The sequence below is a fragment of the Phragmites australis genome, chromosome 4, assembly GCF_958298935.1.
Source record: "Phragmites australis chromosome 4, lpPhrAust1.1, whole genome shotgun sequence".
NCBI lineage: Eukaryota > Viridiplantae > Streptophyta > Magnoliopsida > Poales > Poaceae > Phragmites > Phragmites australis.
The window spans coordinates 42,535,208-42,559,070 of record NC_084924.1 but is presented as its reverse complement, the minus strand read 5'-3'; the positions used below and the strand labels follow the sequence as shown (position 1 = coordinate 42,559,070).

The window sequence follows — 23,863 nt, the reverse complement described above, 5'->3', positions numbered from 1 at the left end:
GAGAGCACAAACAGTGGAGGGACGCATCACGCATGAGATGGTGCCTTCTTTTTTGCCATGACGGTAGCACATTTGTTATGTCTGCAGTGATGGAGTCACGTTATAGAGTATGAGTACATATGCACTTTTTCGATAAAAACGCTGTTAATAATAGCTAATATGAACAATAATTTATTATTCATACGCTAAACAGCCGTACACGCACTGGTTTGGCTGTTGGTTTCGTCCCAATGTGCCTGAAACTATGAGCTAAGTAGCACTCACTCGTAGGCTGCAATACCTAGAAAGATTGCTTCGGCTGCTGGATGGCTTGCTCGGTTTTGATTGGGACTAGGATAAAGATTTCACATCAGTAGACGTGCCAATTTTAGAGAGAGTGAGAGAGTATTAATTTGCGTTGAGCGGGAAACCCAACAGATGGCTTGGGAATCAAACTGTAGCCTTTAAGAAAAAAAATGCGAACAGAACAAAGCCAAAGTATGTCTCAACTTTTGATTATTTATATGTGATGTATTTGGCATGTCAATCAATAATTTCTTGGCAGAAGGGGTGTATGAATATTAACCCTGCATCTATGATATCTCAAATCGCAATATTTATGTGGTACTAGTAGCTCATAAAATATTTTTGGTGCCAAGTAGACCATGCTTGAGTAATCAAACAGCCAAGCAGCTTGCCATGATTCGCTCATCACACCGTGTCTGTCCTGGCCTGCTGGCTCTTCTGTGCCAGCCTAGTATTGTACTGCAACACATCTGGGCCTCTCGTTCCTTTCAGAATGCCCCGGCCGTGTGTTAAAGGCCGAGTAGTCCCATCACATGAATTGCACAAGGAGTCGCCTCAGAGGATCCGGATCCCCAACTGCAAGTAAACCTTGACCAACCATGTTCGCATAGGCACGTACTCATCGAGCGCTGCTCTGCGCCTCTCTCCCCCTGGTGTGCGCCGTGTGACCCACCATGTGGCCGTGGCATGCGCCCTGGTGCTGGGAACTCTATTTTCTCTTGACACGAGGGATGCAGCACTATCGTCTAGCCCGCGCAGTATCGCCGGAGACCTAGAGTTAGTTTCATGTTTCTTTGACGTCCGGAAACAGGAATTTAGCTTCACCTGATCAGGAGCGGATACACCGTGAGAGGGGAGAGACTAATGCCCGTCTAGATAGGCTCTTTTTTTTTAATTTTTCTCTGAAAAAATCAGAAGTTATTGGAATGACTGGTTTTTATCTCGGTTTTTATATTTTTGGCTGATCGAGGAATCGGTCATGACCGAAACGAACTAGAAGCTGAGAAGCAGATTGAGATAATTTTTTCTAACTTTTGTACGCTAAGAAGCTAAACATTTATTGTAAAAAACAACTATCAAAATTTAATAGCCATAACCATTTCATCAGCTAACAAAAACTCTAAAGTCACAGTCTATCGAACAGGACCTAAGACCTCTATCTCTCGGACGTATCTAGGAGCCCTCCCAACTTTCTTTTTAATTTTTAGATATACCATAAGAAGAAGAATAAAAGGAGAAGATGATGAGGGAAAAGAGAGTCGCTTTTATTACTTGGTGTTTTTGATCTGCCACTGCTCCGGTTACAACACCTTTAACCTTTTGCCTCACCTCGGCAGTACTGTGTAGATCCGCTCTACGCTCAAAAACATAATTGGACTTGTTTGGTTGTCCCTGCGTCGTGAATGAATGTCGCCACTTGGCCACCACTGACAATAGCTAGCTGTGCAAACGATGGTCAAATAAGGTTGTACCATTGTACCAAGATGGAGTATATGTTTTGAGATATGGTGGAACCAGGAACCTAACTGATGGTGTAAAGAATAAGGGGTAGGGTTCACGTCGGCACATGCTAATTGTTTGTTGATATTCTTAAGGCCATGACCCCAAGTGTGTGATTAGGTGGAGCTCACGGATCAGTCTCCTAATCGCATATGGAAACCCTGCGACAGGTACATATATAACCAGTGTAATCGTATTTAATATTATTCACTCATACGTTTTTTTTCCCTAGACACTCTTTCGGTGGACAAAGTCGTGGGCCAGCGCAGAAGCGAAGTGACTCATCCCGAACGTGAAGGGTTGGCAGGCAGGCGTGACGGCGTTTGATGAATGGGACAGGACGTGCAGAACGACCAGGGCAAGTTAGGTGGGCCCACTCACTGTAATAATGAACTATGAGTAGTTGTATTCGTCAGATATAGAGCAACCACTGTTTTTGGTATGGTCAGCTTGTTTGTATACTATGCCTCCTGCTATATAAAGGGGAGGACCGGACTTGTAAAGGAACACGCTAGATAAGTTCATCCAACTTATAAGAAAATGCACAATGCGTATTACTGTTATCCCATGAAAGATCCGAACCTAGATAAACATTAGTGTGCTTGAGTTCATTTGACACACACTAGCATCCACTATAAATGTTGATTATGCACCCATCGCCCGGTATACCTCAAATATATTATCAGGAATTAACCCTCGACACTAACCAACATTGTCACCTGGGAAGTGCCACCGTTAAATGCATCATATATCGAAGCATGAATCACATTTCAGACCTAATGGACAAGAATTTGGAGCCATCATTACCACATAAAGGGTCATTCGTGCTCCCTCTTCACTTTTGGTTCAAAAATAATCGGTAATGATAACATATCACTACCGATTCGTAAACTTCAGCTGCACATAAAAAACCAAGCCAGTAAGAATCAACAGTAATAGTGATTAACTCTGCCAGTTAGTAAAACGAATCAGTAATGATATATCACTGCCGGTTAATGTTAAGAACCGATAATGATATTCAAATTATCACTGACAATTTATAATAAAAATCAGTAGTGATATTATCTCATCAAAAGACATGCATTTTATAATTAACAGTGATAATGTCTACCACTGTCGGTTGTGTTTTACAAATCGACAGTGATACTTAAAATCCATATGTCTTCCGTAGATGACTGCTCGGATTCATGCGCTCGAATTCCCAGCGACTCTCTCTCTCTCTCTCTCTCTCTCTCTCTCTCTCTCTCTCTCCACCGCCTTCTTTAAGGACACCTTCCAAACCCGCGTCCTCATCCGGGGAGGAGGAGGCCCTGTCAGACAAGGCGCCCCCGATCTCCGATTCCCGCATTTCGCTGGGATCCCCCTTGTCAGATGAAAAGGTGTGGGATGACTTCATCGACGAGCTGCCAAGGACCAAGAAGGGTCTAGACAAGCTCAGAAGAGGAGGAGGAGGCCGTCGAGGATGACAACGATGATGATGGCGACAACGACGAGAATAACGACTAGAATGGTGATGAGGCCGCAGACTTCTGTTCGTGGATTGAGTTCCATCTCGACCACGACTAGTTAGCTAGCTTAGGGTTACTCGACACACGTGTTAGAGTTTTCACGTTATCGTCTACATGAAGATAGTTTTTATTGTAATTAGTATAAACTCTATTAATATGATCATTAGTAATATTAATCTCATTTAAATTAATACGTGCATGTTTAATTTTTATTTATTTTTCCTTAGATGGAGCATCACTGTCGATTCGTAGCTGGAACCGGCAACGATAAGTATGCAAATTGAGCAGAATAAGTTCAAAAACCGATCGTGATGCTCATTTTGAACCGACGGTAATAACCTTTTCTATAGTTGTGTGCCGTTGAAGTTGCTGTCACCGGCACATGAATCATGATTCAAATTACTCATGTGAAAATTCAAGCAGCTTTCTATATATTTTTTCTTTTGTAAAAGTGTGTCTCATTGATGTTTGGCGCATTCAATTTTAGATGATTACGTATTATATATTGCGATAAAGATATTGGAACCAGAAATAAATTATCAATGAAAACTTGTTGAGTACGTATTTCTTTTTCTGTAACTCATAGAATAGAGAGTATCAACCATGCACATGTGTATAAACTAGAACACGTGGCAAGTGGGCACTACTTGCAACAAAAAAAAAACTGTGCCATTAATAATTCTCATTTCCTAGAGATTAGAGATTTAGAGTAAGTGATTTTGTAAGGTTGCATTTTTTATTTCATAATTGCTCTCAAATATAATAAGTACGCCCACTTGGGATGGTTGTCAAACAGCTTATTTAGGGTTCGCCTCTCAATTGATAATCTTCAAGGATGACATAGACTAGTACTTGACTAGTGTCGATGACCGGTAAAATTAATTATGTAAATATTTATTTAAAGTAGGAATATTTGATCGTCAAATGTAGGTATTGAAGAGGACATAATATTTATACATATCCGATCTTTCCTTAGGATAATAATCATACATCACGTGCTATCTTGATTAATCTCACGAGAGGACAATTATAATAAGAAGTGTCTATATCTATTTCTATGAATCTCACATAGTTCTTTCGTATTCTAATTTTTAAAGATCTTATCGATGAATCTAATTATGACTTAAATCTATTGTGAGTTTCAATGGGTTATCTCCCCTTCTATCCAACCTCGTATTGCGCCTATTTGACTCTCCGGCTTGTCTCAGCTTCCCTTTGGTCTTTTTTTACCGACGTATGCCCTCCCTACTTATATAGTCAGGTAGAGAAGATGTATCATACTCAGAGTCTTGAGTTTAACTTTCTCAGATTATATTATCTGGATGATTCTTTTCTAGCCCCGTCGATAATTTCCATATAGAAGAAGATGAACTGCTTAGAATATCCACACATAACTTATTTACCTCGTAATAGTTATTAAACCTGCATATAATGTAATACATACATGTACAGTAATATTCTATCCCCAGGATATACCATATTTCTAATAAATATTTAACTATTAATTATCAAAACCCCATCAGCGAGCATACGGAAAAAAAGGTATTCATCACCATCCAAACACAAGGGTCCTCATGTTAGTAAGTTCGTTTGCTTGTCTAATTCGGGAGAATAGCATTTTTAGTGTTGGTAGTTAAGCTGCTTTCGTTCTATCAATAACATTAGATGATATCTAAAAAAAACATTACATGACCTTTAAAAAATATATAGACCGTAATTGTAACAATGCTGAATCTGTACTATAATAGATGTGTCGGGTAAAGGAGTAAATAAAAAACTAGCATAAATGGAAGAAGGCTAATGCAATCAAGTGTTGCTATGTGCACCAAACCATCAATAGTAGTAGTTAGCTGGGTTGGCTTGCAAAGAATGCTGCAAAACTTTCTCAAGCCATTACAAAAGGAAGATTATTACCTGTACGAAGTATGTAAACACACATAGTTTCGTAGGGGAATTGATTCACATACAACCATTTTCGTACAACTTTATTACCGTATACTCAAACCATCAGATTCATCTATGAGTCACCATTCCAAGTGATTCCAACACCTCGATTCTGAGTTTTACTTGAGTGTAAGAAAATGGTTGTACCTATAGTTGTGCTCGCTTTGTAGAACTCATACACTTCAAATACAAATTTCAAAATACAAATGCCACATTCACAAACCACGTCCTGTACTATAAGTTCACGACCACAGACCTTCCCCAAAACTTGCAAGTGCAAAAGGAAAGTTCAAACTTCAAAGTATAGGGCCAACCATGAACAAATTACTAGTCCCCACCAACTTCAATTCAGGCAATCCAGCGGTAGTCCCATATTAAGGTCTTGTTTAATAGAATTATAATTTTAATATTTTTTAAATTAGATATTACTAACTTTAGAAATTTATGGAGCTGAAAGTGTGAATTCAACAAGTGTATTTAGATGAGATATTTTATTTTTATTTTAGTCTAAAAATAAAAATTTAAAATAATTTATCAAAGATGTAGAATATCTAAATCGCCACAAAGAAGGAAAGCTGAAGCTATGGTGGGAGAACAGGAGGCCAAAAATATGGAAGGAAATCAAGACAAAATCAATGCGACCCGTTTCTAAAAGGAACTACCCGGTAGCGGCCAGCTAAGCGCGCACGCAGCCATCTCGAGAGGGAAGAAAGGGGCGCCGCGGCCTGGCCGGCCGCAAGTGGAAAGCAGGGAGAGGGACAGAGCAGCGCAGCCGCAGCCGCAGCCGCGGCGTGAGTAGTAATTCGCCTAATCTCTGCCCCCGGCCAATTGATCCCCCAATCGCGTGATTTACTTGCTTTACTAATCACGCTTAGCGATTTAGCCTCCTCCTCCTCTTCCTTCATCGCTCCCTCTCTCCCCCCTCGGCCTCTGTCTCTGAATCCGCCACACCCGAGGCGGGCGGCGCTGCGGCTCCCGAGGCGCCGCCGGGTGGAGCGGCACGGCGCCGGATCTGCGGCGGCGATGGAGGCGTGATTCGAGGTGAGGTGGTGGTTTTCCCGGGGGAAGGAAATGGCGGCGGCGGATGAGGCCCGGGGAGGGGAGTTCCCCGTGGGGATGAAGGTGCTGGTGGTGGACGACGACCCGACGTGCCTCCTCGTTCTCAAGAGGATGCTCCTCGACTGCCGCTACGACGGTGAGAAGCTCGCCCCCACTTCCTCCGTTCATCTTCTTCCCGCCTCGGCTCGGTTGCTTTGGTGAGCTTTCGGTGTGTAGCGGGCGCGAGGCTATTGATTGCGTGGAGTTCGTTATAACCTTGCTTCTGTTTCATGTTTGTGTTGTGATTGTATCCGTTAGGAGTTCGAAAGGGCGATGCTTTATGCGATCGATATGCTCCTTCCGTGAATTCGGGGGAATTTTGAGATGTCCTATTAATCTGAAAAGGGGTGATTTTTAACGGGTTATTCGAAGAAAAGTTTACCGGCTTTGTATCTCTGTCTGGATTCATGGTATCGGTATATATTTGCTACAGTACTGGTGACTATATGCTAGAGATCTGGGTGTTGTGGTGCGGGAAAACTGTTGCTGCTTGCTAACTCGGAGTGCTAATGCATTTAGCAGAAGGATTAAGGATTAGATTCCGAGGATTTACCTGAGCTTTTGAATTATGATTCTATTAGTACCGTAACTAAGAGTTTGTTTGTTTCAACTGGGGTAAAAACAGCTTGTAGATTGTAAAAAACTGGATTGTAAAAAGTTGGATTGCGAAAAGCTTTTAGATTGTGGATTCTAAAAAAATTTGATGTACAGTTTAGTAAAATGGACTTTCACAATCTGTGAAAAGCTGAGAGAAGTCTGCTTCTTGGATTCCCATAATCTAACAAGCGGATTGTAAAAAGCTATAGAAAAAACTATCTGTTTGTTTCAGCTTTTGATTGTAAAAGTTGAAAGCTATAATCTGAAGCCGAAACAAATAGTCCCTAAGGCTTGCAATATCTCAGGCATCTATCGTTGATGCACCGATTTTTTGCTCTTGCATCATGATAATCTTATGTTAGGCCAACGATTGTGAATTCTGCCCGAACGTTTGGTTCATTTCAGGACCAGGATATTAGTACAGGTTCCATGCATCCACATAACGAGGGTCATAATAAGATATCTTCACCATAGTTTGTTCTTCTGCAACACAATGTTTCAACCTGAATACTCCAAGGATGCAATATTGTGTCTGGTCTGTGTATATGTGGAATATGTATTCTTTCAGATGTTGCTATTTCTTGTGATTCTGTATGTGCATTTTACTTTCAGAGAAAATAGTAGGAGAGAATGAAGTTTCTATTTTGGTTGTGGTGCACTGGTGCAATTATTACAAATTGTTTAATTTCCTAGTCCGTACATGGTATATTTGGTAGACATTCATTTGGGTAGCTTGCCTAGGAGCTACGAAATTGTAACTGTTGGATCTTATTTTTCAACGCTACTAATAGTTTGGTAGAAGATCTAAGACAGGGCAAAACCGCAAAATACATGTTTGGTTCTGTTTGCTAGATATAGAATCCCGAATATTGACTGTATTCAAACCACGGGAAACTACTGGGCATGATTTTCTTATCCAATGTTGCTCCAATTGACTGCCCATGAACATATCAAAACCCTACAACTGGATGTGCAATGACTTAGCTGCAAAACACTTCAGGCTGTGGCATGTTTTACTATCGCATCATGATGCAAACGTAGTAGTAGGTGAACTGTACCATATCTGTTGTTGCTATTGAGTCGTTGATTATGTGGGTTTCCTCCTCCTTGGTAGGCCATGACACCATATTGCAGGGGTTCTGTTTGTTTTTGTTTTGTTTTAGGCTTGTAGCTCAAGCTTTTTTGGGTGCTTTTGCTCTTTTGTTGGTAATTTTTTTTGCTAGGCTATTCCTGCTTGTCCATTATCTTTCTCCAGCTGTGTTGTTGACTTCTCCTTGTAAATATTTTGAAACACGATTCAACCATATAATCCTTCTTTTGCCTTTGCAGTGACAACTTGTCCTCAGGCTACAAGAGCATTGACTATGCTGCGAGAGAATAGGCGTGGTTTTGATGTTATAATAAGCGATGTTCACATGCCTGATATGGATGGATTTAGGTTACTTGAACTTGTTGGCCTTGAGATGGACCTTCCAGTTATTAGTAAGTAGATTTTATGTCTTCTTCCTTCCTATTCAGTATTTTGACTCTCACACTTGGAAGGCATCACTAATACATGTTGATAAACTTGCAGTGATGTCTGCTGATTCAAGGACAGATATTGTAATGAAAGGAATAAAACATGGAGCATGTGATTATTTAATAAAGCCCGTCAGAATGGAGGAGTTGAAAAACATCTGGCAACATGTTGTAAGGAAAAAGTGGAGTGAAAACAAGGAGCATGAGCATTCAGGTAGCCTAGATGATATGGATCGTAACAGACCAATCAATACTGATAATGAATACGCTTCCTCTGCAAATGATGGAGGTGATGGTAACTGTAAATCTCAGAAAAAGAAACGAGATAAAGAAGAGGATGAAGGTGATCTGGAAAATGATGATCTTTCTTCTACATCAAAGAAACCAAGAGTTGTTTGGTCAGTTGAGCTCCATCAACAATTTGTAAATGCTGTTAATCACCTTGGGATAGACAGTAAGTTTTTGCTACTTGCTCTTGTAGTTTTTACTTTGGACTTCAGTGCACAGTAAATTGCAGTAACTTCATATTGCCTGTTATGTGCCATTGTGCCTTCTAGTTTGATTATGAGTATTGTTGATTACTGCTGAACATCTGACCCCTAGAACTGTGCCTAATATAAGTAATATCTCCACCTTCGTGCTTACATTTATTGTATATTTTTTCTGCAGAAGCTGTTCCCAAGAAAATTTTGGAGCTGATGAATGTCCCTGGCTTAACCAGGGAAAACGTTGCCAGCCATTTGCAGGTTTGATTCTGGCCTTCTGATTGTATTGCATATTTTAGTAACTTTATCTGTATTGAACATGATGTATTGGATTGCATGTCAAATGTTTGACCGGAACCTTGTCCAAAAAAAGTGTTTGTGACTGGAGGGAGTACTACCTGTACTTGTGTATTTTACGCCGCACTGCGCTACCTAAATTTACTGTGGCTTTGCTAGTGATACAAATGAAAGGCTTTCTTCAGGAGTGAACTTAGAATTTCAGTGACTTATGCTTTAATGACTGCAATGCTTCTCCATTTTGTTGTTGTAGGTTGCAATGCAATTGCATCAAAGTGTCGCATTGTATATTGTTTGACCGAGAACACATTTTAAAAACATGTTGATACTGAAATTTGACTTCTCAGCGGCAACAGAACACAAAATGAACCTCTTTTAGGAATGTTTTCAGAAATGTTTGACCATAAACATTGCTCTGAAGCTGCTTTTATATTAGGATAATCTAAGTTCATAGTTTCTATTGACTGTCGTCTGTGGAGCTCCATAGTCCAATCAGTTCTTATCACCCTCAGATTTTTTGACATCTTTAAGACATGGCATAGCAGTTTAAGCTTACTGCATGTTTTAGCCAAACGGTATGTCGGGTTGATTTCCATTCATTGACTCCCATGTTTTCTTGGTTATACATGACATTCATGGTGATGAGATACTTTTTTTTTTCTTTTCTATGTGCAGAAATTCAGACTGTATCTGAAGAGAATAGCTCAGCATCATGCAGGGATACCTCATCCATTTGTTCCTTCTGCTTCTAGTGCTAAAGTTGCCCCGTTAGGAGGACTTGAATTCCAAGCTTTGGCTGCTTCAGGTCAGATCCCTCCTCAGGCTCTGGCTGCTTTGCAGGACGAGCTCCTAGGTCGACCTACAAGCAGTTTGGTGTTGCCCGGAAGGGACCAGTCATCTTTACGATTTGCTGCGGTCAAAGGAAACAAGCCCCATGGAGAGAGAGAAATAGCATTTGGTCAACCCATATACAAATGTCAGAACAATGCATATGGGGCATTCCCTCAAAGCAGCCCGGCAGTTGGAGGAATGCCATCTTTTGCAGCTTGGCCCAGTAATAACAAACTTGGCATGACAGATTCAGCCAACGCTTTGGGAAATATGAACAATTCGCAGAATAGCAGTATGCTATTTCATGAATTGCAACAACAGCCAGATACCTTTCTGTCAGGAACCCTTCACAGTATTGATGTTAAACCTTCTGGTATAGTTATGCCCTCTCAGTCACTAAGTACATTCCCAGCTGGCGACGGTCTCTCTCCTAGTCAAAATCCCTTGGTTATGCCTTCTCAATCGTCAAGTTTTCTGGCAGCCATTCCTCCATCCATGAAGCATGAACCTCTTCTGACAACTTCTCAACCATCAAGCAGTCTGTTAGGTGGGATCGATCTTGTTAATCAAGCTTCAACAAGTCAGCCTTTTATTAGTACCCATGGAGGGAATCTCCCTGGTCTTATGAATCGTGGCTCAAATGCGACGCCTTTACAAGGAATTAGTAATTTTCAGAGTGGGAATAATCCATATGTGGTTAATCAGAATGCTGTGGGAGTTAGCTCTAAACCACCAGGTGTTCTTAAGACTGAGAGCAATGACTCGTTGAGGCATAGTTATGGCTATATGGATGGTAGCACCAGTATGGACTCCGGCTTACTCTCTTCTCAGTCAAAAAATGCACAGTTTGGTTTAATGCAGAGTCCAGATGATGTCAATGGTAGCTGGTCACCATTTCAAAATGTTGATAGTTATGGAAATACTCTTGGGCCAGGCCTCCCTGGTTCCACTTCATCTAACCTCCAAAGTTCCAGTGTGGCCCTGGGGAAATTGCCTGATCAAGGGCGAGGGAGGAATCATGGGTTTGTCGGGAAAGGTACTTGCATTCCAAGCCGCTTTGCAGTGGATGAGATTGAATCTCCAACTAACAACTTGAGCCATAGCATTGGAAGCAGTGGAGATATAGTGAACCAAGACATTTTCGGATTTACTGGACAGATGTGAAAGCTTCTTGAATTTGTAAGTAGGTAAGCAGATCTTAGTAGCACATACTCCCTCTGTTTTTTATTTGTTGTTTTAGCTTCTAAAAAGTGTTTTTTTTTGTGGTTTGCTGTTATAGGAATCCAAGAAAAGACATAGTTACATGATCCTACCCCATTTAGTGCTTAGTACATTTTCCAAGACATAGTTCTCATGTTCATTCGTCACTATGGGTAGCTGAGTAGACAAACACATTTAATGAATACTACTTTAGTCGAGGCATAGGGAGACATTGTGGCTTTCCTTAATACCCGTGCACAAGTCTAAAACGACAAACTAAAAACAACACAGGGAGTATATTGCTTCAATATATTTATATTTTTTAATTCATTTCTGCTTGTTCATTTAACTTCACCAAATCCTGGACGTAGTTATTCCTATCAATCTTGTCATATTATGCATGTTACTGTTTCTTTTGGACAAGAATGGACTTGGTTAAATTATGAAGATTTTAGTTATCTGAACTTTTGACACTTGTTATGATTGTGAACTGCAATCATTGTTCTAACTGTTGTGTGTTTATCTCAATCCTATAATTGTTCTTTGATAATTTTCTGGTAATTGTGCATTTCCCTTTTTAATCTTGATCCACTCTACAAGCTGATCTAACCATGATAGGAGATTTTGCATCGACTGTGTACTCCCTCCTCACCTTGATGAGAGAACCATCAGTTATTTGGTTTTACTTTTACAGCCAACTGAAACAGCTATTTCCTAACAAAAATTATTTGTCTTGTCCAGGGTTGATCAGTGAGCACTGGAAACAAATTTAGTGGTTTGATGAATGGTTGCTCGTATTTCCATTTCGTCTTTCTCCTCTGTAATTGGTTTATAAAGGGAATAATTTATGTGACAGCATGTGGAATCCTGCTTTATAGAAGTTTGTTCAGTTTAAAGAACTTAAATTATTAGTCCCCTGTTATGTCTCCTTCACCTAGTTCATTCTTTTTGGTGTAATTACCGATTGTTGTATCATATTTGTCTGCTCGCCTTAATTCTTCTGGGTTCCTGTTACCCTTCAATCTCTCGAACTGAGGTTGTTATTCTAGGTTCGTTTTCACTCCTGTCTAGCTAATCTATGCCGGTATATTGCAATCAGTACTCGGCAGATATCAGTACATGCCCCAGTCATGTTTCATGATGATCAGATAGTCAAATGCCAAGCCTCAATCATTTGCGTTTGTTTGAAACATAGCTGCAGAAGTATACATGTATGATGTATCTGCATTAAAACGACTCCTATGTATGCAAATACAGTACTCGAAATTTATGTGTTCCTTGAGGATTTTTCCCTGAAGTGAATCTACATCGAATCTGTCGGTTTGTTCATGTCGCCAGGCAAGCCTGTAGAGGCACTCTTTAGACTTCGCTACTCTGTTCCGGGTAGGAGCGCCTGGTTCTAGCCATCAGCTGCAGTAGCAATGGCAACTACACTTGATTCACAGTCGCAGCCCTGGTCTCCGCGAAGACCGACTTGCCCAGAGCCGCGGCGTTCTCCCGGTCGGCCTCCAGTCCTCCACGCTCGTGCCTGACGCGGTCGGCTGGTACCCGAAGACGTGCTCCGCCAGGATGCCGACGACGGGCGGCGCGAATACCGACTCGAAGCATATGTCCAGCGCGTACACCGTCGCCCTCGCCTTCTCCGGCACGATCTCCGCGAAAATAGGACTGCAAAGAGATGGCGAGGTGACGCGGTCGGCTGGTACACCGAAGACGTGCTCCGCCAGGAATTCCATGAGCCGGACGAACAACAGCTTTTGCCGTTGCCATGATTGACGGTGGTGTCACCATCTCACTTGTTGGTGGAGACGGGGCACCAGGGCATGGCGAAGCTCAAGACGAAGAACGCAGCGGCGTACGCGGCACCTGCCGAGGGGTCGTCGGGGAGCGCGAGCAGCAGGACCGCGGCGAGTGGGATGGTCGACGCGGTGCACACCTACGCCAGCGCGATCCGGCCGGTGTTGGGGAACAGCCGCGGCAGGGGGTCCCCGACGAACCCCGCGAACAGCGAGCCGAGCACGCTGGCAAGGTGGTTCAGGCTGGTGATCACGGTGGTCTCCCAGTGCGTGAACCCCACGAGCTCCCGCCACATGGCGGTGAACGCGCACCATGCCCTTGGCTTCCCGGAGGAGCTCGGCTGCCAGCCTACCATATCCAAGATCAAACTTCTCTGCCTGAGAGACAATGCCCGACGTTGCAGATTGCCGAAATGCGAAATGTGAAGCCTTGCTACCACCGTCCAGTTTGGATTTTATTTAGAGTCAGTTTTACAAATTACACTACCATGGTAAAACTATCGTAAGAATATATTTTTAGAAAACTTTTTCACACAACTACTCTGGTCTTGTCCTTATTCATTTAGAACTACAATTTTAAGAATGAATTTCATAAAATTGTACTTTCATTCTCATTTCGTATCATAAATTTACACATTTTAAGAATCTATATAACAAAACTACACTTATATCGCCATTCAATTTCACAAAAAATACGATACCAAGTGATAAAAAATGTAGTTTTCTGATACAAAATGACAATAGAAGTGTAGCTTTGCCATACAAAATAGTAGAAAATGTGTAGTTATGTGAAATTAATTTATAAAAGTGTAGTTTTGGATTACAAAGTAACAATAAACTGTAGTTTTGTGAAATTGATCTATAAAAGTATGGTCTTGTGATAGTTTTTCTCATCTTAATGCAGTTTTGTGAAATTCACTCTTTTATTTATTTTGCCCCAAAAGTTAGGGTTGGATTTGTCAGTGCGGTAATCAGCTGTTGTATTTTGGTCCATCAAATCCAGCAAGAGGTTAGGGGGTGGTGGAAAGCGGTGGGCCAGGTTGGAGTGGGGGCATGGCAGATTTAGAATAAAATATATTGGTGTCGCTCTTCTAAACATAAATGCTATTTTAGATATTTTATAGAGAAATTTGATATTCCAAATAAGATTTATAGTGAACTTAGCAAGATGTCATTGGTCACTGGACCCAATACTTCGGAGACAGCCCGTCCGAGCCAGGATAGCGCAGTGGCGGCGGGAGACAGGTTGCAGATGGAGGCGGGCATGGGAAGGGAGTGATTCATCACACTGGCTCGCTGGTGCAGAATGTAGAAGAAAAAAAACAGGATGTGGAAGATGATCTCTAGTCTGTTGGATCAGCATCCAATGGCCAAGATCCATCGGTTGAAAAAATTGTTGATTCCAATTTGCTGAAATTTTTCTTACGGCCCAATTGGATCCCATGAATTAGCCTGAATTGGAATCTTATTACAGGCCCCATGTTCGGCTCGACTAAAGCTGTCCAAGTGGGTCGTGCTTACTGGACCGGCCCGAGGCACGGTCCAAGCATGGCACGGTGCGACGGGCGTGCCGTGCCTGGGCCGAGTGCGCGGCACGTCGGGCCGGCACAGTATAGCCCGGCCAGCATGGCCTAGCACGGGCACGACTGACCCCGCCCCACCCCGGTCGCCCGCGCCGCCTCCCGGCCACCCCACCCCGGTCTCGTCGCCACCGCCCGACCGCCCCGCCCCTGCCATGACCGACCGCCCGCCCCACTGTCTCGCCCCAGCAGCCCGCCCAGCCGCTCCCCGCCACGCCTGGTCGCGCCAACTCTCGGTCGCTTCGCCTCGACCACCCCGCTAGCCTCGGCCACGCCGCCCCACCTCCGCCACGCCCCGGACACCTCGCCGTCGCCCGACACCACCGCTCCCACCCCGGACGCCCCCGTCGCTCCTCCCTGCTCGACCAACCCGACGTGCCGCAACCGTGCTCAGCCCGGGCTGGCATGACACGGTTGGCCACGAGCCGTACCGTGGGCTGTGCCTCTGGCAAGCGGGCCTGCACGGTACGACCCGTTTGTTTAGTCAGGCCAGTCGGGCTGTGCCTTAGCCAAGTCATGCCGGGCCGGTCCGATAACCCATTTAGACAGGCCTAGGCTCCACCATAAGATTGGAAAATGAGATTCTAGCCCATTCTAACGAAGCCTATGGATACTTACACAAGATTCCTGGCCGAAAAAACAAAAAAGTCGATTCCATCACGTCCCATCTGCTCGCGCTTGACTCTGACGCGGCGAGTCCCTTCGCCATCGGGCGCTTCCCCGCCGTTGGTGGCCGCTTCTCTGATGCTGTCGAGTGCATCCCCGCTGACGTCCTGCTCCACTGTACCACATGTACCTCCTCTTCCTGCCCCTACTCTCGCTCCTTTAGCACCATCGGTGGCCGACAAACTTAAATCATGTGTTGCAGGCTTGTGGCTAGCCTCGTTGGCGGTGGCTTCTTGTAGATGGCATCCGTCTCACCTTCTCCTTCTCCGCCCCCATCCCCCTTCTCTCCTCTCAAGCACAACCCTATATCACCAATGAATTTCTCCCCACAGGCTTGTGCTTGATTATATTTTGATTTGATTACTTCTGGAGGGGATCGATTTGAACTGACCTGACCTAACCTAACTCCTACTAACAACATTGAAACAATCATGAGCTTTACACTGGGATTCAAACTTCAAGGTTCAGAGGCTTCCTACTCAAACGAGAGCTACTTCTTGCTATCCAGGACTCTAGTTTTTAGCATCCTTCCGAATGCACGTCATAAGCATTAGTAGCCCTGCTTGATAACAACAAAATTGAGTGCAAACTCTAATCCATGGACCATGGAAAAAAGATTAGTTAATTAGGCAATAAATTATATAAAATGCTAAACTTGTATGATATGCAGTGGTTTAGTTCTAAGGAATATATTGGAGTGATGATGATTATGAACATTGAAATAAATTAACACTTCCTTTGTTGTCATATTATGAGGCCAGTTGCATAAGGGTTAAGGAGTAGTAGAAGTGTTAACAAAGCATGAGTTTAATTACTCTGCCCTTTACTGTTCAGAGACATGCATAATACACTATGATGTATTTACTATCCGCCATGGTTTGTATTATGAAAGCCAGTTCCTGGATTTTTATGTGTAGCAATCATGTCTGTTGTGCACTTGATAGCTTTTCTAGTCAAAGATAATATTCAAATTTGAAAAAACTACCAGTCCCAGATTAGTGCTCTTTTGTGTAGCATGCAGCTAAACTATTCAAACTTTGGACATCAATGTCTTTGAATTTTGAGTATGAATATTTGAAATAATACGACTGATTTTGAACCCAACATCCAAATTACTTTGTTTTTACTAGTTTACTAGTATGCTTGTTGCCTAGATGTCTAGTTTAACATTTGGACGCCTTGCTAGGCATGGTAGTGTAGTCATAGACCTGTAATATGGCTTTTGATTTGTTTTCACATGTTATCAGCTTGTCTGGTTTCTATGCATATGCACATGCTGGTTATTTATATGGTGTTCTTATGCAAACTTACTACGTGAATTATAGATGTCGGATGAACAAGCAAATTTATTTTCTAACAAAACGAGGAGGATATGAGGAAGATAAGAAAGAAAAGAAACAAGAGGACATGAGAACACGTAAACTTATTGCATGGAATTGGAACAAGAATAGGCCATCAGTAGATAGTGATTCCTTTGAGATGACTACACCAAAGTAAATTTCAGAACCCCTCTACTTGTTACTCCGCACTTACTAGTATATTATGCACTTCCTAACTTGGATAATATTGTTTGAATAGGATAATCTGACTAGTAGTTTGCCTTTCTTTTACTATAAAAAGTTAAACTACTATGAGCAAAAGATGTCCTTTTACTCGACATTAAAATTTTGAGATGAAATGCATGAGAACTTAGTAGATTGATCAATTAGATTTGGTTTCGTTACCCCGTGCAGCTTAGCTTTTTCACTCTGTTCAGATCCTCCTTTTGATGTTTTAGTGCCCCCTTCATCATACATCATGACTTCCTCCTTCACTACCCTCATACATAATGTAAAAGAAAGTTATGAAATAAGTTGATAATATTTTAAACATCTTATATAACTATGTTACATGTAAGCTAAACATCAGACTTGGGCATGACCTTTTGTTTTGGTCATTGTCTAGGTATTTTGAGAACATTTGCTCTGTTCTTGGCCTTGTACTTTTACTTTAGGGTCATTTGCAAATTTACCACTGGTTTTTTATTTTTTGCGAGAATGCCACTCGAATGATAGTTTTGATGGTATTTTTGCATTTTTTTAGCGGCAAGTTTACAATAACGGTTCAAAGCAGTGGCAAATTTACAATTTTCTCTTTACTTTAATGGCATGCCTTTCAGTATGGCTACCTTTGATCTTGTGTTTAACTTCTACTGTTGATACATTCTTTCTAGCACATTGTTGCATTCTTATAGCAGCTGAACTTATCACCTCTTGCAACAGTCAGGGTGATGGAAGAAAGAGGCATTAGTCTGGATTCTTTAACTTCAATGATGTCTGACTATTGTTGAAGCATTGAAAGTAGATTGCCAAAAGCTCCTTGGCTGAAAGAGGTCCTTGCTGCACTGAAGGAGATACACGGATTAGACGATGATGTTACTGTAGACTTATTTGATGCTCTCACTTCTAGTGCATGCAAGCATGCAATTCGAGTCTTTGTTGGCACTTCAATGGAAATGAGGTCGTGATGACTGATGATATAACTTAAGAAGTGAAAGCCTTGAGAAGTTATGTTTAGGTGAAACTTCCCTACTTGTTATGTCTTAAATTACACTGTTTTAATCTCTCGAGGAACCGGTGTTGCTGTGTGTTTGCTTGTTATCTACTCAACTTTCAGCTACCTACTACTGATGTTACTTTTCTGTCATATTGTACTGCTATATGAAGTTTGAATCATGATGAGTTTAACTAAATATCTACTGTGACCTCTTTGTTGAGTCTTTGCGTTGAAATTTCTTTTGATGTGTTAATGGAACTGATTTAAGTCTGTATATTCAGGTCTTGCATCCATTATTTATTTGGCTGTCGTCTTGTGCCATTCTATATATTGTGATTGAAATTTTAGAGTCACGGTTATATTGCTTTTGTCAAGCCACTTCGATGTTCCATAAGTTTTTCAGCTACTGATGATTTCACATGTCTAATGTCTAAACAATATTTTGAATTTGATTCCTAGAAACAGATTTCATGTACAACCAAACAGGATAATTGGAATTGAATTAGATTCAAGCAAATTCAATTCTTTTTAAATCTAAATTGGAATCTAATTACTAGAATCAAATTCAATTAATTGCATCCAAACGGACCCTTAATTTAATCTTAGTACCACTGAACTCCGGATGTGGAGTCAACTTGTAGCATCGAGTAGTATAGCATCATGCGACAAGAAGTAATTGGTAGAGCAATTGAGCATCATGTTAAGTACATTTTAAGAGGAATCAGACAACTAATTCACTCCCCAACTTACGCTCAAATGAGAAAAGCTGTGCTCTTCAGGGAAATGAATCTTTTAAACCTCTGTACATCACCTCCGATAGATTTGGGGCATGTTTGGTTCATACATAATCTTATCATGACTAACCTTAACTAATATAACTTACTATAAAAAATATAGTGAATAAATTCTTAACTATAAATGTGACAAAGTTAATAAAAAACTAAGTGTATAGACCAGAAGACTAACAAAATATATGACAGTCAGCCAAACAATTACTAAAAATCTATAGCGTAACTAAATTTTAATATAATAAAATTAGGCACAAACCAAACATGTCCTTAGTACCACTAACAAATTTCCATTTTCCAAAGCATTCACAGAAACAGGTATTATTATCGTCACAATAACTACAATAACTCTAGGATTTCAAGCAAATTCATGCGACCAAATAAGGACTACTGAATAACTCACAGTAAATTACCCAGAAAATCATAGCTCACTTAGACCTATAACTACGCGAAAGCTCCAACTGGGCAAACACAATATTATGCCCTGCAATGCCATTCCCAAACTACTGCAGGACGCTAACACTCCCACAGCTCCTGCGACTCCTCGTCCTCCGCTGGGTTCGCCAGGGCCCGCTCCTCCGAGACGTACGCCAGCCCCTGCATCAGCCTCACCACCTCGGCCGCGTCGTCGAGGTAGTACTTGGCCTTGCTGGGCTTGCGCCCCACGGTGCACGCGAAGACCTCTGCGCTGGACGCCAGCGAGTCCCCACAGGCGGCGGAGGTGATGAGCTGGAACATGTCCTCGTCGGACCGGTCGTCGCCGATGCACAGGACGAAGTCCGGGCACTGGCCTCGCTCCTGCAGCGACGCCAGCATGCGCCGCGCCACCAACCCCTTGCTCACGCCCTGCAAGTGCGAGTTGTTTTCGTCAGTTTTGACGCTTGGTTCGTGCGAAGGAGATTAGGTGAAACGCAGCGAGAACGAGGCTTCACCTGCGGTTTCACGACGACAGAGTGAGTGGTAGTCTTCACTGAGACAGGCTCGTTCGAAAGCACGCTCTCGAGGTGGTCGACGAGCTCCTTGGCCTGACATGAGCCGAAGTCCGGGTCTGCGTCCTCGTAGTTCCAGACGAGCATCGTCTCCCTGTCCTCGATGGTTGAACCGTCCGTCGTCTCCCTGTAGAGGGACATCACCGGCTCTGCGATCTGCTTCCAGCTGCAGTCGGCAGCAGTGATACAGGTCTTCCATTCTGCATCCCTCTTATTCCTTTATTTAGTAGGTAAGACACATTCCAAGAGTTAGAAATCCCAGAACTAGACAGTTTCTAGTGATTTGTAAGAAAACACTGGAGCTGCACATCTTGGCAACAAATTTCATGTTCTAATGTCATATTCACAACACTAGAATATTTCTTCACTAGCTTGGTATAATGAAGTAGAACATAAATTATCTGGGCAGTGTTATGACATAGAATTTATCAATTAAGTCAGATGATGTGAGAGAGTGAAAAAAATGATCTCGACACATGATGCAAGGACTGATGGAAATGCACATACCTCAGGAAGTAGCCATGCTCTGCTGCTAGGCCAAGGTTCTCACAAGGGAACCACTCATGGAGCGTGCGCCGGTCAAACCCGCTGCAAAGGTACACCTCATTGTTCTTGTCCCGGCACAAGCTGTTCAGTATCTCCACCGACTTGGTGGTCGGGCTCTTATTAATCGCCTGTGGCATCAGCGTGCCATCGTAGTCCAGCAGAATTGCACGCGTCTTCGCCCTCCGGTATGCCAGAAGAATGTTCTCCAAGCCAAGCTTCCTAAAACTCAGGTCGAGCGAGACCACTCTAAACCGCAAGCCGAAACCGATGCCCCAGCATCGCCGCTGAGCATGATCCTTGCAGGTCCTCTCAAGGTCCTGCAGGAAGCTGTTAGCCCAGTACCCGACGTCGTGGGTGCTCACGTAGCGGTAGTGCTTATCGTGGCGCAACCTCTTCTCGTTCTCAGGCAGCACAAGGGCGCTTTCCATGGCGTCGGAGACGGCCTCGATGTTCCACGGGTTCACCCTGACCGCGCCACTTAGGGACGGTGAGCATCCGATGAACTCGGACACCACTAGCATACTCTTCTTCTCCTCTGGCTGCCCCTGCCGCAGCATCATGTCCAGCTTCTCGTTGCCCTGCCGGGAAACGATGTATTCGTAGGGGATTAAGTTCATGCCGTCCCGGACCGCAGTCACCAAACACACCTCGGCAATGACATAGTATGCGACGCGCTCGTAGAACTGCAATGGCTGATCGATCAGCACCACTGGCTCGTACCCTGGCGCACCATGCGCCTCGTTGATGCGCCGCACCATGGCGCGCGTCTCGGCCTGCACCTCGGCGACGTCCTTCCCCTTTCCTCGCGCCGGGTTGGCGACCTGCACGAGCACCAGCTTCCCCCGCCACTCGGGGTGCTGCCGCAGTAGCTCCTCCATGGCGAGCAGCTTAAGGCTGATCCCCTTGAAGATGTCCATATCGTCCACGCCTAGCATGACAACCCTCCCCTTCCCCGAGTACATCTCCATCAGCTCAGCCACCTTGGCCTCCGTCTCCGGCAACGCGAGCACCGTCTTGAGCTGCTCCATGTGCACCCCCACCGGTAAGATCTTGATGCTCACCGTCCGGCCATAGTACTCGAGGCAAATGTGCCCCCGCTTGGACTCGTACGAGAGGCCAAGCATGCGGCCAGAGCAGGAGAGGAAGTGGCGGGCGTAGTCGAACGTGTGGAAGCCGATGAGGTCGGAGTTGAGCAGGGCGCGCAGCAGCTCCTCGCGCACGGGCAGCGTCTTGTAGATCTCCGACGAGGGAAACGGTGAGTGCAGGAAGAAGCCGAGCTTGATGCGGTTGAAGCGCTTGCGCAGGAAGGTTGGGAGCACCATGAGGTGGTAGTCGTGCACCCACACGAAATCGTCGTCCGGGTTGATCACCTCGAGCACCTTGTCCGCAAAGATCTTGTTCGCGGAGACGTAGGCCTGCCACAGCGCGCGGTCGAAGCGGCCGCCGAGGTCAGGGGACAGCGGCAGCATGTAGTGGAAGAGCGGCCAGAGGTGCTGTTTGCAGAAGCCGTGGTAGTAGTCCGCGGCGATCTCCGGGGGCAAGAAGGCCGGTACGCAGTTGTGGGTCTCCAGGAGCGCTTGCGCGACGGCGTCCTGGTCGACCGGCGGGATGTCGTCACGGAGGCAGCCGATGTAGATGAACTCCATCGAGGGGGAGGACGTGTGGTGCAGGTGGCGGAGGAGGGAGTCCTCGTCCCAGGAGAAGGTCCAGGGCTCCGACAGCGACTCCGGACGGTGGGACCGGATGGGTAGCTGGTTGGCCACCACGATGGTGCGCGGGCGCGGCGGCGGGGACGGCGACGCCGGGGAGTCGTCGATGAGCCCCGAAGTGGTCACCACGCGCGGGAGCCGCCGCCGGAGCGCACCGAGCGCGGTCGCCGCCGGCGCCTGGTCCGCCGCGCCGGTGGCCAGATCCAGGAGGTTGGAGTAGGAGCGGGACACCATGGCCGCCTGGTTCTTGCAAGGATCCGAGTGGATTTCCGGATCAAATGTTTGGCCTTTTGGGTACAAGAAGCACAGTTCTTGCAGCGGAATCCAAGAATGGTATCGAATTGGCGCAAGAGGGGATGTCTCGGCGCAAGAATTAGCGAGGAGCAGAGCCGATGTTTTGGCACACTGTTTCAGTGTTTCTTGCAGGATAGCAACAAACTCGCACTGTTTTTGGGAGAAGGGGCACACGCTGGATTCAACAAGCAGCCACCTGTATAACTATGCTCACCCCACCTTGGAGTAGCTTTTCTTTCTTTCCACTATGACCGATGAAGTGAGGGGAGAGAGTCAATTGGAGAGAGAAAGAGAGGGAGGACGAATTTTTTGTGCTTTTAAGACAAGGGAGAACATTTTCTTCTGCTGCAAACTGACGTTGTTCTTGCGTATGGGGTGTGGACTGTGGAGTGCAGCTCAGGGGTAAAAGAAGAACAAGAACAGGACAGATAGACAGAGTGAAAAAAGGTCGACTCAGAGGCTGGCTATTTGAAGTAAAATCCAATCTTTTTTCAGCGAGTAACGAGGTTTTACTGGATCTGCTGCAAAGAAGGAACTCTACTTGACTAAGAAGCTGAGAAACATCAGACAAAAAGTGCAAGAAAAGATCAGAGAAAGAGAAACCCGGGAAGAATCTCTGAGCCGCAATCAAGAGGCAGCTCGACCTTCTATGCGATTAACAGCTGCTCATGTTGCATGAGAAGGAGGTGGAGGGAGGTGAGAACAGCTTTAATAGCAAATCAAGAGCTCACCTCACCTCTTCGGCATCCTCATGGAGATGGAGATGCCCTTGGATTAATCAATCAAACGACCGGGACAAAAGAGTCGCATAGGACATCATGACATGGTGTTGTGGAGTGACAGAGACTGCAATTCTCCCAGCTCTTCTTCTCCTTGTGGTCGACTGATCAAAGATGAACGAGGAAAGTACCAAGAAAAGGGAGCAGCAATTGGTTTATTCGGAGATCTAGAGGAGGCCTTGTTTGGTTTTGGGTTGGTGGTTTTGTGTTTGGATCTTTCGGTAGCTCCGGAGTAATAGAGCGCGCTAAAATAATTGGGGGGGCGGGGGGATATTTACCGGGGGAAAGAGAGAGTTCGGTGGCTGATTCCGTCATGTATTTATTCATTTTGTACGGAGTACTAGGAGACAGTGAAAGAGTCTGGTGATGTACTGTAAATGATTGTACTGGAATTTCTTGTAAAATGTTGTGCAAGCTTATGTCTGAATTTCTTGTTTATTGTACTGGGATTTCTCCCTAGACCAATTCCCTTGCTACCTACTTCAGAGTTCAGACCATTGCAAGGATGAGGAGTGGTCCAAAGCAGTTCAAATTTAACAAAGCTCCAGCTCGAATAATGCATCTTTGCAAAGTCTATCATCCTCTAAGACTTCACTTCTCACCAAGGAAGAAGCACTAACTTTTTTTTAACAAATACACGGCAGATTCGTATATTATTGTATTAAGAAGAAAAATAGTCAAAATAGTCAAGTTAATCTAGTTTATAAGAAAAAATAGGCTCGAAAACCTCACGACAGCATGGTTTGAAGAAACCGGTAATCAACCCTGACACAACAATATGAGCTCAACTCGAAATAGACCCTATACCAAAAGGTACAACCCGACAGACAGACAGCTCTAACTCAACTCAACTCACGCGCTAACCAGCCAGATAATCGTGTCCCTCACAACTTAATCGACGGAGCACTGCTCCCACAC

At 44.1% G+C, this 23,863-nt stretch overlaps 2 protein-coding genes across 3 annotated transcripts; one reads left to right on the top strand and one right to left on the bottom strand.

Moving 5' to 3' along the window:
• Window positions 1-5,909: 5,909 nt before the first annotated feature.
• LOC133916611 (two-component response regulator ORR21-like) lies at window positions 5,910-12,174 on the top strand. 2 transcript variants are annotated; one of them, XM_062360358.1, is made up of 6 exons: window positions 5,910-6,432; window positions 8,262-8,414; window positions 8,506-8,904; window positions 9,120-9,196; window positions 9,908-11,242; window positions 12,005-12,174. In XM_062360358.1, exons 1-5 carry the CDS (start codon window positions 6,309-6,311, stop codon window positions 11,225-11,227), a joined length of 2,073 nt encoding a protein of 690 aa, XP_062216342.1. In that variant the 5' UTR covers window positions 5,910-6,308; the 3' UTR covers window positions 11,228-11,242; window positions 12,005-12,174. The 2 variants fall into 2 exon arrangements, with proteins under 2 accessions (XP_062216342.1, XP_062216341.1); XM_062360357.1 differs by having other exon boundaries at window positions 9,908-11,250.
• Window positions 12,175-18,893: 6,719 nt separating this feature from the next.
• On the bottom strand, window positions 18,894-23,214 carry LOC133916610 (alpha,alpha-trehalose-phosphate synthase [UDP-forming] 6-like). The gene is made up of 3 exons (XM_062360356.1): window positions 20,125-23,214; window positions 19,561-19,834; window positions 18,894-19,474 (listed from the first exon to the last, which is right to left on the bottom strand). Exons 1-3 carry the CDS (start codon window positions 22,104-22,106, stop codon window positions 19,145-19,147), a joined length of 2,586 nt encoding a protein of 861 aa, XP_062216340.1. The 5' UTR covers window positions 22,107-23,214; the 3' UTR covers window positions 18,894-19,144.
• Window positions 23,215-23,863: the final 649 nt, after the last annotated feature.